This window comes from Salvia hispanica, unplaced genomic scaffold (genome assembly GCF_023119035.1).
Source record: "Salvia hispanica cultivar TCC Black 2014 unplaced genomic scaffold, UniMelb_Shisp_WGS_1.0 HiC_scaffold_567, whole genome shotgun sequence".
In the NCBI taxonomy this organism is placed as follows: domain Eukaryota; kingdom Viridiplantae; phylum Streptophyta; class Magnoliopsida; order Lamiales; family Lamiaceae; genus Salvia; species Salvia hispanica.
In genome coordinates this window covers 102350-114380 of record NW_025952319.1, presented here as the reverse complement: position 1 = coordinate 114380, position 12031 = coordinate 102350, and the positions used below count along the sequence as shown (strand labels likewise).

The following is a 12031-nucleotide window of genomic DNA, read 5'->3' as shown; positions in this document are numbered from 1 at the left end:
AAATTTAAATATAAAATTACAATTTACAAAAAACATATTAAAAGTAAAGTTGAAACAATTAGAAAAAAAAAAAAAGAAATAAAAGGAAAAGGACTTGAGCTCAACTTAAATTTAAAATTGAGGTGCCTACGTATCCTTAATGCTCAATTGCATTGAGGAATCAAAGTCCACGTAGTTCTCTTACCTTGCTTACCTTGTTTGGTTGGCGGTTGACGACGGTTGGCCTTCATTCTCCACCTTCATCCTCGGTGTCGGTGAAGGTTTCCTCACTCTCTTCACGAGCATCCCAATCTGGTTCTTGCGCTCTCTTTGCAGCTTTTCCCCAATCATCAAGTAACATCACAGCTTCCATATTTCTCGTGGAGAGTTTGCTTCTTCTCACGTCCAAGACACATGCTCCAACACTGAAAGCGGACTCGACGGCTACGGTGGAAGCCGGGACTGCAAAGATCTCCTTAGCCATTGACGCAAGTATGGGATAATCTTTCTCGTGTGTTCCCCACCACTCTAGGACGTTGATTTGGGCGGGTGTAGGACCTGCATCACTAAAGTATGGTGGCGTGCTTCCAAATAAAAATCTAACTCGCTTACCAATCCCATTGAGGTGGACCTTGCACTTGAGCTTGTGCCGTAGCCGTATAAGTCGGCTAATTGTGATTGAGCATCGGGGTCATCATAAGCAAAACCAAAACCGCCGTATTGCTGCGGTTGAGGAGCATGTTGTGTACGTGGAAGAATTTGGTACGGTTATACTTTTCTTCATATTCGGCAAAGAGAGTATGCAAACTACTTTCAAATTGAGCTTGAACAAGTGATCTATCAGGAATGGTTAGTTCAAAAACTCTCGAGGTTTCATCATCATCATAAGGCAAATTTTGAAGTGGACTAAGATCAATAGAACGCAAATTTTGATAATAGAAATCTAAGATCTTAGTTGTGCCAGCTAATTTCCATTTCGGATCCAAGCACTTAGCAATTAAAAACACAGTTGGAATTTCACTAAAATACTTCAACCATTTTTCAATCATATAAAATAAAACACACATTAACTCACGAGATCTAGCATTTTTCATGCATGTTTTAAAACCAAGTGCTATATACATGCAATGCTCTAACACACGAACAGATGTGCAATAGTAAACACCCGATAATTCAACGGTAGCACTTTTGAAAGCTTTGAACAATTGACATAAACTCATGCTTTGGTCCCAACAATTAGGCGTAAGAACTATATCACCATAGGGATTAGTTCTAAAAAAATCGCACAAAGCATCTCTATGCTCCAAAGTAGAATTGAGGCAATCATATGTAGAGTTCCATCTAGTAGACACATCCATTATAAAAGTTGTATACCTGATGTTCCTGTTACGGCAATATTTTTTCCAAGCCTTGCCAAGCTTGAAATGGATCGCTCTAACTGCATTTCTAATAGGATCAACATGCTTTTGCCATAAAGAAAGCGCATCTTGTACACATAAGTTCAAAATATGACATACACATCTTTGATAAAAATACTTACCATCGATAATCGGAGAGCACGCATCAATCAAGTCGCTAATACTTGCAGTATTAGCAGTTGCATTATCAAAAGCAATAGAAAACACCTTATTGCATAATTGATATTCATTCAAAACTTGAATAATTAAAAAAGCAATTGCATTTGCAGTGTGTGGTGTAGGAAAATCTCTAAAAGCAATTAAACGTTTGTTCAAAGACCAACTATTGTCCATAAAGTGAACCGTAATTCCCATGTATGCATGCTTTTGGAAAGCGTCACTCTATACATCAGAGCAAATATTCACTTTGTGTCCCAAGTTACTCAAATATCGTGATAAATCTTTTTTCATTTCATTATATTGATTTTTGGTAGATCGTTGAATACTAGTTCTAGGTAGTCTTTTTGAGTTCAAATTATAACACTCTTTCATCGAATCTTCATAATCTTGATTATCATAAATACCAAAAGGAAGATGATGCATGGCAGCAAATTTAGCCATAACGTCAGTAGTATGCTTATGATCATATCTTAAAAGAGCGGAGGACGGCGTACCTGTTTGAGACGAACCGGAGGCGGAGCCATGGGCACTCGCACTTTGGAAGTTGAGTTGGGTTTGGCTAGCGGTATGCCCATATAGTTCGGGATGAATCGTCTGCATGTGACGGATGAGAGAGCCATATCCCCCGGACTTCTTGAATTTGTATTTTTTGGTGCAGTAGTTACAATATGCCATAAAAATACCGACACTTCATTAGCGGAAGAAACTATTGGGACCTTTTTGAAATGTTTCACAAATATATCAGATTTATATTTAGTTTTTTCTCCGCGGCCGTCTTGTGAAGGGGAGGGGCATTTCCTCATTTTCGTGGTCACCGTTACTGTCCTCATTATCATCTTTCAGATTAACATTAACGTCATCAATATCATAATCATCGACCGAGATGTAATTATCAGCATCGGATTCGGCGCCAACCGCGCCATGACCACCCAATTGGGATAGTGCAATGGCTGCAGCTGCACGACGATCTTCTTCCATCTACAAATAGTAGTATATGTAGTATGTACGAATTAGAATTTAGAAGATGATGAACATAGAAAAATCATGAACTCTTTATGTATAAAAAAAATAATATGCAAAATATTTTATAACTTACTTGTAAGCGAACAGCCTCAGCATGGGAAACCTCTTCCAAAATTTCTCGACGAGTAGGTCGTCGTGATTTTTTCGGACGGGTAGATTGATCTTCTGCAATTCCTTTGCCCCGTCGATCACGGTCACCACCACCACGAGAAGAAGACATTTTTTTTATAGTAATGTAGTTGAACAAGTTGTAAGTTGTAACTATTGAACAAGTTGTAAGTTGTAAGTTGTAACTAATATGAAGTGCAAATTATAAAATTTGATGAACAACTTAAGTAAACAAGTAGAGAGCAAATTGAGAGAATGAGGTAGAGAATATAGAATTGGAGATTGAGAGAGAAATCCTTGTTAACACAAGAATGGGGTGAGTAGAAGTGATGAAGAAGGGGGTATTTATAGATAAAAATGGGGGGAAATCTGATATTAAAAAAAAAAAAAAATTTGAAATTCAAAATTTGAAACGGTCGGAAACCGCCGGTTTTCCGAACCGCCGGTTTCTGACCGAAAACCGGCGGTTTCCGACACCTTTTCGAGACCCTACGCCTGAACCGTCGGGAACCGGCGGTTTTGTGTCAGGAACCGCCGGTTTTCTGACACAAATCGCCGGTTTTCCGACACAAACCGGCGGTTAACCGTCCTTTTTCAGACCTACGCCTTGCAACCTTACGAACCTATCGGTGAACGGCTAATTTTTCCGGTTAACCGGCGGTTCCGAACCGGCAGTTAACCGTCATTTCCGGTTGCATATTTCTTGAACCGTAACCGAACCGTAAAAACCGTGTAACCGGATTTCGAACCGGAACCGTCGTCCGGTTCCGGTTCCGAACCGCCGGTTGGAAACCGGCGGTTAACCGGCGGTCCGGTTTGGTTTGGCCACCTCTAATTTGTACTATCACAGATCTCTTCAAAAGATTTCCTAACATACGGAAATTAGGAATAGAGATTGAGCAAACGCCGTATGATGACCATAACGATCTTTTGAGTTGCTTTCGTTGCATTTCAACACTTAAATATTTGACGACACTCAAATTGAGTATCACAAATCCTGTGGTTAGGCATGGTCATGTTTTTCCGGTGACTCCATGGTCATTGAAGTTGCCACCTGATTTGAGAAGGTTACATTTGAGTGGCATGGGTTTTCCGTTGGAATATATGGATGTCATTGGATCTTTGCCGTTTCTTGAAGTGCTCAAATTGCACTCGTACGCCTTTCGGGGTTTACGGTGGGATGCACAATGGGGCAGTTTTCGTTCGCTTAAGTTTTTGTTTGATATATTGGTTGGGTTATGCATAGGTAAGATACATAACCAAATTATTGGGCTAGTCTGCAGGCCCAAGATTAATTAACTTGTGTTTGATATGCAATGTTCATAAATTGGACTCCAACTTTCAGCTCTTCTAATTTCCCTCCCATTTTTCCCTCTCTAATTTCATTCTAATTTTTCACTTTCTAATTTCCCCCTCTTTTTTCCCTCTAATTTTCCTCTCTAAATAGCCCTAGCGGGAATCACAATTCCCTGTCTAAATTTCCCTCTTATCTTTCACATTGTTCTTCGTATGAGTTTGCAAGGTAATCTACGATTTTACAGTAGAATTTTGTAACGACTCTCTTACTGCAACTCGCATGGCTGATGCGAGTTTTCCCCATCCAATTTCCCTCTTATACTCGCTTTTGTTTCCATAAAATATTTTTCAGTATGTTAATAATCCTAAAATCCATTCTGATTGGTTCAGGAAGAATGGCTGCTTTTCAGCGTTACAAAGCAAGTGTGGACCCAGCTCCTGCTGCTCGAGGTTTGTAGTTGGAGTCTGGATGGTGTCATTTATTTAGTCCGCTTCATTATTGGTGATGCGTTATTTGTGTTTTCAAATGTTGTTGTTAGGAGTAGCTACTGCTAGGTTGAAACGGAAACAACCCAATATTGATCGGACTAGGCGTATGTGGAGTGATCGTGAGGAACAGGTTCTGCTGACATCTTTGATGGAGCTGGTCGTGCACGGTTGGAAATCCGATAATGGATTTCGATCTGGGTACCTCAAGAAGCTGGAGGATGATCTACGTCGTGAGTTCCCTACAACTGATCTGAAGGCTAGTCCTAACATCACTTCAAAGCTACAAGCTTGGAAAAAGAGTTACAACTCTCTGCAGCATATCCTACAGCTAAGTGGAGTGGGATTTAACCTGAATGGAGATCACAAAATCGATTGCGATGACGAAATGTGGAGACAAATTGTGAAGGTAGATGTTATAGATAATCACCACAAAATCACTAATCTTTGTTGCAACTGACCTCTACTAATTTTCCAAAACACATAATTTTGCAGAATGACCCGAATGCTAGGTTGATTCGTGGGAAATCATGGCCTTACTACGATGCTTGGAAGGAGATTTTTGGCAATGATAGAGCCAATGGGGAGGGGGCTGAGGACATATTGGAAGCTGTTAATAACATATCTATTCAACAAAACCTAGGGGGATTCGGTGCAAGCAATGACTATAGTGGGAGCTTTGGTGATTTCTTCATGCACAACCAAGTGCCTGACCAACAGTCCCCCAATGGAGAATCTGACAGTGTGTATAGCACCCCGCGTGAAACAACTTCGCAAAAGAAATCTGGTAAAAAGCGAAAGGCTTGGAGTGAGATGGATAGCTTGATCGAGATGCTGGGAAAGATGCATGATGCAACCAATGATCGTCTTCAATGCTTGGCTAACCGCATAGGATATGAGTTTGACCTCACTAAAGCACGTAAGGAGGTGTTTGATCTGGTTGGAGTTGTTCCGGGGCTGGCCATTAGGCAACAGTTTCTTGTTTGTGGGTATATACTCGATAAGGTGGAGCGTCTTGACTTCTTCATGGGTCTGCGTGAGGATGCAAAAAAGGAGTATGTGCTCATGGTGTTGGAGGAGGTCCTGCAGAAGTGAAGTATGTTTTCATGACAGTAACTTGGCTATGGATAGCAGTATATGGTAATGGGTAGTAGTATGTGGTAATGGGTAGTAGTATGGTGTTGGTAATGTGTGTAGAAACACTAGCTATTTTGTCTTTTGTCTAATTATCTATGGTTGGTGCCCCAAGCATGCCTAATTATCTTTTGTAAGCATGAGCTTAGGGGATTAGCAATATTTTGCCTATGGTGTGATGGACTAATGTAAATATTCGTAATGTAATGTAAATATGCCTAATGCTTTTGTATGCTTCTATTAAATCTCCCTTGATATATACACTTTTTCATAAACAACACAAAGCTTCATCATCAAAACATAACCACTGCCACATAATCTGCACATAAGCATATAAGCAAAATATTTTACATCTTCGAGCATTCCTAATATTTTACATCTTCGAGCATTCCTAATATATTACATACTCGATCACACAAAAGAAGACACTGCATACTAAATACCACATAAGCATACTAAGTACCCATACTCCTTCGAGGGATATTTTATAATAATCCTATCCACATATTAACATCTTCCATAAAGGCAAAACATACACAAGTGAAGATGTAACAGCAAAAGCAAAACATAACTGTGAAAAGGATGTCAAAATATTTACCACACTTCAAGCATCAGTTTGCCTCCTCCACATGTAGGGGCTGTTAGAGGCGCACGAGCTACCACCGGGAGAAGCATAAGGCTGTGGGGACTCTAGCTGTTGTCGTAGTGTTCTTTTCTTTTGAGCTTTCATTTCCATATTTTTGTCTCGGCTGACCTTGTCAGTCTCATTATCTTTTTCATTGGTAGAACCTTCATCGTCAACATAGTCTGCAACTACAAAAAGCTTGCGCCGCACATTTGGTTTAGGTTCGACCATAGGGGAATTTACCTCCTCACTCGAACACTGGATAGGAGAGATTGCGGGATCAGCCACGTGTGTGTCCGAGAGGATGATTACAGTTGTAGTTTTTTCCAGCTTCACGTCATTCTCGCCAAACAAGCAGGCTAGTGCGTTGAAGATAGGTTCTCCGTTGTGGTAGTATGCACTAGCAAGTTTGTTTTTCTGATGTTTATAGACAATAAATTAGTGAGAGGATGACAAACCAGGATAACTCATTGGACAATCTTGGGAAGAAGATGAAAAAAAATGGTTATCATACCTTAAACATTGTCTCCCACACCGAGTCAGTTGCGATCACAATGTTAGACTGAAGCACCAAGGAAGCTCCCGGAGTCTTGACAACTTGCTTGAAGCAGCGATAACGACTTTCGAGGAACACTAACCGCTCATTTATTTCCTTGCTCGTGAAACAGAAGTCGATCCCCATTTCAATGGCTTTGCTAGCTTGTTCTATGACAAACTCGGGTATAAGCTCACCATGCCAGTTCAGCTCCTTTTTTTTCTGGAAGAGGAATTCAACGAGAATGACATCAGCTGCTGGGGACCAGTTATTCTTATAGAAAAAATGGCTCTGCTTAGGAATATTAAGAGCCATGAGCAGGGGAAAGTTTGTGGGAGTACGAGAATGAACACATTCTTCGTTAGATTTATAATGGAGTTGTAAGAGACAGTCATGGTATTAAATTTCAATACCTACCATCTGTCTAGGATAATTATGAGTCATGAATGTGAGATATGGTGAGCCTCTATTCTCTGCAATTTGAAGTTGACGGTTAGAATGACTACCAATTAAAGAGAAACTTGAATTCTCCAACCCTTCTATTTAATTTTGAGCAGCCTACTTCTGTAATATGTAGAAAAGCTAAAAAATTGTCTGACCAAGCTCATGTGCAGCTTTCGATTCATCAACTCAACTATGTCTACTTCGAATTTACAAGATTTTGATGACCTTCGTTAAAATATATTCAAATTATAGCCTCCATAAAAATAAATTAAAAGCACCATTCCATATGGACAATATTAGTACAAATTAAAGTATGATTTATATAAAAAAGAATAGAGCAACCCCTCTATCATGCCATCGTAAAACATCTCAAAATCAACCTGTTAAACATTACACATTCATCATGTCCATATAGAATTATCCCAAATGAAACGTGATAAACTTTATACAACAATAGGAGAAGTATTATGACATTAAAATGCCCAAAATCATAATACAAAGTCTGCACATAGGCTACTAAATACCATTTCCATCTTGCTTCATACTAGTCGCCCTATTACAAAGCCAAACAAAACGAGCAAAATAGCCATGAAGATCAAAACTATCTGGACATTTAAGTTTCATTTTACCACCTCCGCAACGACAAACCGAAACTAACCTCTCGTCCTCAATCCCCAGCCACATGTCCCTGCACGTCCACAAGAATAACACTTGAATCGTTACAAAATGAAAGAAGTGCATGAATGAGTGATATAAAAACTCACAAAGTAATGACACATAATATTATCACATATAAAAAACAATATGCAGTTGCATACGCACATAGTTCCACATGGCTAGTGCCATTTCATCTCGTTTTTGGTTCCACTCTGTTGAAGGTTCTATCACATCAACAAATTCTCCCCCTTCATCTGCATGTTCAACATTGTCAACCTCATCTTCATGTTCAACATTGTCTCCCTCATGACCACCATCAAGTGCTTGCTCTATCGGATCAGATGCCATCTGGGAGCGAATGAAGTTATGTAGCAAAAAACAAGTCATGATTATTCGAACCTGCACTTTGGTGGGATAAAATGCTGCACTACGCAGAATCCCCCAGCGCATTTTTAACACGGCAAAAGCTCTCTCAATTACGTTACGTGCTCTTGTGTGTCTCATGTTAAACATTTCCTTTGGATTTTGTGGCAAATCTGTTGTTGGTCCCCACTCCTTGAGATGGTATCTAACTGCCTTGTACGGGGTCAAGAACCCTTCACTGTTCGCATATCCATTATCGCAAAGATAATAATTCCCTAATATCATAATTTAAAAAAATTATATTGGTCAGCCTAATATTTTAAACATTTTTGAAAGCATACAATCATTGACTAGGCAACAGACACAACATAGCTTAAGTAACCTTTTGGCACTCGCAATCCATGAACTCGATTGACAGCATCACGAAGTACTCTAGAATCCGCAGCCGAGCCTTCCCAACCGGGTAAAACGTACACAAATCTCATATATCGATCACACACAGCCAATGTGTTTGTTGATATACGTCCCTTTCGAGTTCGGTACCTCGGCTTGTCCGCATTAGGTACAAGTACGTCGATGTATGTACCATCCAAGGCTCCTAGGCAACCCTATATTTTTTCTCAACAAAAAAATGGTAAACATCCATTTTAGGCTTCATAAAATATGATAAACAACTATGTAAAAGTACCTTAAACCATTTCCATCGGTGGTCAAGGCAGTCAGCAGTTACCGGGTCAGGTTTGACCAAAAAAAGTGTATTCAGCTTCAGAATCGCATTTAGTACACGATGAAAGTAACGAGATATTGTTTGGCCTGATCTCCAAAACTCAAATTTCACAATTCTATTTTTCTTATGGTGTGCTAAGATGCCCAAGAACATTGCTACTTGCTCCTCCACAAATACAAATCTGCCGTCTTTCAGCCCTTCCACTTGTCTAATTAGCAGACATAACCTCCCGAATGTGTTACGATCCATTCGAAGATTGTCAACACAATCTACATCTGTCACTCTCACCAACCTATTCATATGATTCACCTGGTTTGGGACCCTATCAGTTATGGTGAAAGATTTCCTAGTGCCTGCCCGTCTCCTACTTAGCCTTGTACGAGACCTCATAGATATTAGATAAAGAATACAAATTGTCTCGAACTTGTAGATATGCAAGATGTCCTCTAGGATCAGGGCGATATTCGCATCAGATATGACATTATTTGTATCCATTGCACTGCCATTTGAAATACAAATTAACAATTTGCCAAAAACTGTACATAGTTCACAAATAAATTATGACGTACAAAATTTATCTGTTATACACATCGTCCAAATTGAAAACAAAAACAAACCAAAAATTGTGAAGTACATACATATACACAGTTCAATTTTTTTACCTCATTTAAATACAAAGAAAGGTTCAAGCTCATCACGATGCCAGACAAAATCCCAACAAAATAAATGAGGAATATTAATTGTCAGAAATTTCACACAAAGAACTTTATAAATCCACAACAACGACAACAATCAGATGAGGAATTTGATTTACATTTGTCAATTTGACCATAGAAATCAATTCAAAGGGAGACAAATATACATACACAAATTAGGCTCATTGATGCATTTTCAAATGGTCAGTATTCAATAGAAAAACATGTTCTTTACTAAGTAAATTAATTTTTGTGGGAATCTAAGCACCAAAAGAAACAAATAATGTTGTTTTTAAGATGATAATCATACCTGTCAACAATGAGCCAAACTTCTTCCTAATACTTGATGAGGAGTGTAATCAAACCTTTCCTTTGCAAGATTAAACCACTAAGAAGCAATTCTTCAAACACCTACAAGGCACAAATGTGTTCCAATTAAAATCCCCCAAAAAATCTCATACACTCCTTCACGGAAACAAAAAATTACTACACAGGGATGAGGCGCGTTGAAGCAAGGGTGCTCTTCGCCCAATCCCCTCCTCCCCTCCTCCCCCAAATAAATCTGACATTTGCCTCGATAAATAGAAACGCGCTGAATCGGAGTATATCTCACAAAATAATTTCCAAAGAACAATGCCCAGAATGACACAACCAACTTCGTCGGTCTCACCCACCGCATTGAATTCTTACCATTCCATGAAGTAATTTTGATGGAGATCGTTGGACTTTGCAAGAAGGTTTCACAAATTGAGGCTTGAGCAAGATGGGTATGAAAGTGCAATTTTTTTGAAACTGAGTGCGATTCTCGATGCTATTTTTGAAGATATATATCTTTATATTTTGTTGAAAAATCTGCGGGCCAGAGTTGGGCTTTTGATAAAAAACAAGGGCCACTATTGTTATACAATTTGTTATCAAACGCCTGAAATGAGCAGGTTTATATCTATATTTGGCCATATCTTGCCATCACAACATATCAAACAAGCCCTTACGTGAATATTTGAGGAATTTCAAAGCGATGATTGATGCACGTGTGAATCATCGAGGAGAGCAAGATCAGTCTCCATTTTATACAGATTCATTGATATTAACGGTGAAAGGTTTGAATCTGTCGTATGGTACAATTCTGACGACCTTCACAACGATCGACATGTCATCCAACAGATTTTCGGGCAGTATCCCAAACTCCGTTGGAAATTTGAATTCCTTGATGTATTTGAATCTGTCTCACAACTGCCTCACAGGAAATATACCTGCATCTTTTGGAAATGTGACAGAACTCGAGTCGTTGGACCTGTCCGCAAATCGATTGGAAGGGGAAATTCCAACAGAGCTAACGAAGCTCACATTTCTTGCTGTGATAAACCTTTCCATGAATGATCTTTCAGGGAAGATACCTCAATCCAATGGCCAGTTTTCCACATTTGAAAATACATCATTTGTTGGGAATTCTGGACTTTGTGGATTTCCGTTAACCCGAAAATGTGAAGAGCCTTCGCCTCCTGTGATGCTGCAAGAAGATGGTTATGATGATTATGGTATTCTAGATGGATTCTGTTGGCAGGCGGTTGTTTCCGGATATGGATTTGGTTTCGTAATCTGCTGTGTGATTTTTGGGTATGGAAGGCCTAAATGGTTGGTTGAATGGATATACAGATTTTACAGGATAAAGATGAGAAGCCGTGGAAGAAATGTGGCACCACAAAGAAGAAGAAGATACAAAGGTTGAGCCTTTGATGTTGTATAATGGCTATTGTTGTTTTAATAGCATACCTTTCTAACTTATGTGTGGATACTGGGTAGTGTTTAGTAGTATTCATTAGGGTGGCGAAATGGGTTACCTGCGGGTATCCGCGCCCGGCTAGTCGGGTACCCGTACACGATTTTAGCCAAATTTGTTGTCACAATACCCGCCCCGCGACATACCGGGATCACCCGATACCCGTGTCGGGTATCCCGTACCCGACATTGCGGGTACCCGTATCCGACCCGAAATCCTAATAAAAAATTTGAAAACCATAATAACCGTCAAGTTCCCTAATTTACTTTATTAATATCGATGATAAACGTTGAATAGATTGCGAATAAAAGTGAGGGGACACTCTGTAGCTAGTTCCGGTGAGTTTTCAATTGTATGTTTGTTGGAATATAAAATTGTTTCAAAAAAACTCTTATATTAAAGTACTCCCATTGTTCTTCTGCCTTAATAGAGACATTTCATTTTCTTCACACATTTCGGAAAAATAATACTCCCTCCGTCCCGGCTAAGATGACACATTGCTTAGCCGGCACGGGATTTTAGGAAATATTGGTTAATGTGTTTAATTGGAGAGAGAGAAGATGGGTGTAAGTATTAAAGTAGAGAGATAAAGAAAGATGAAT

General features: G+C 39.4%; 3 protein-coding genes across 3 annotated transcripts; 2 read left to right on the top strand and 1 right to left on the bottom strand.

Moving 5' to 3' along the window:
- The first annotated feature begins 4602 nt into the window (after nt 1-4602).
- Nucleotides 4603-5816, top strand: LOC125199583. Its single transcript, XM_048097557.1, has 2 exons — nt 4603-4878; nt 4965-5816. The coding sequence occupies exons 1-2, from the start codon at nt 4621-4623 to the stop codon at nt 5562-5564; spliced, it is 858 nt and encodes a 285-aa protein (XP_047953514.1). The 5' UTR covers nt 4603-4620; the 3' UTR covers nt 5565-5816.
- Nucleotides 5817-7628: 1812 nt separating this feature from the next.
- On the bottom strand, nt 7629-10063 carry LOC125199580. Its single transcript, XM_048097556.1, has 6 exons — nt 9960-10063; nt 8916-9453; nt 8610-8835; nt 8345-8502; nt 8030-8212; nt 7629-7895 (listed from the first exon to the last, which is right to left on the bottom strand). Exons 2-6 carry the CDS (start codon nt 9447-9449, stop codon nt 7875-7877), a joined length of 1122 nt encoding a protein of 373 aa, XP_047953513.1. The 5' UTR covers nt 9450-9453; nt 9960-10063; the 3' UTR covers nt 7629-7874.
- A 604-nt stretch (nt 10064-10667) lies between these two features.
- On the top strand, nt 10668-11386 carry LOC125199590 (putative receptor like protein 25). The gene is made up of 2 exons (XM_048097564.1): nt 10668-11243; nt 11306-11386. Exons 1-2 carry the CDS (start codon nt 10668-10670, stop codon nt 11384-11386), a joined length of 657 nt encoding a protein of 218 aa, XP_047953521.1.
- Nucleotides 11387-12031: the final 645 nt, after the last annotated feature.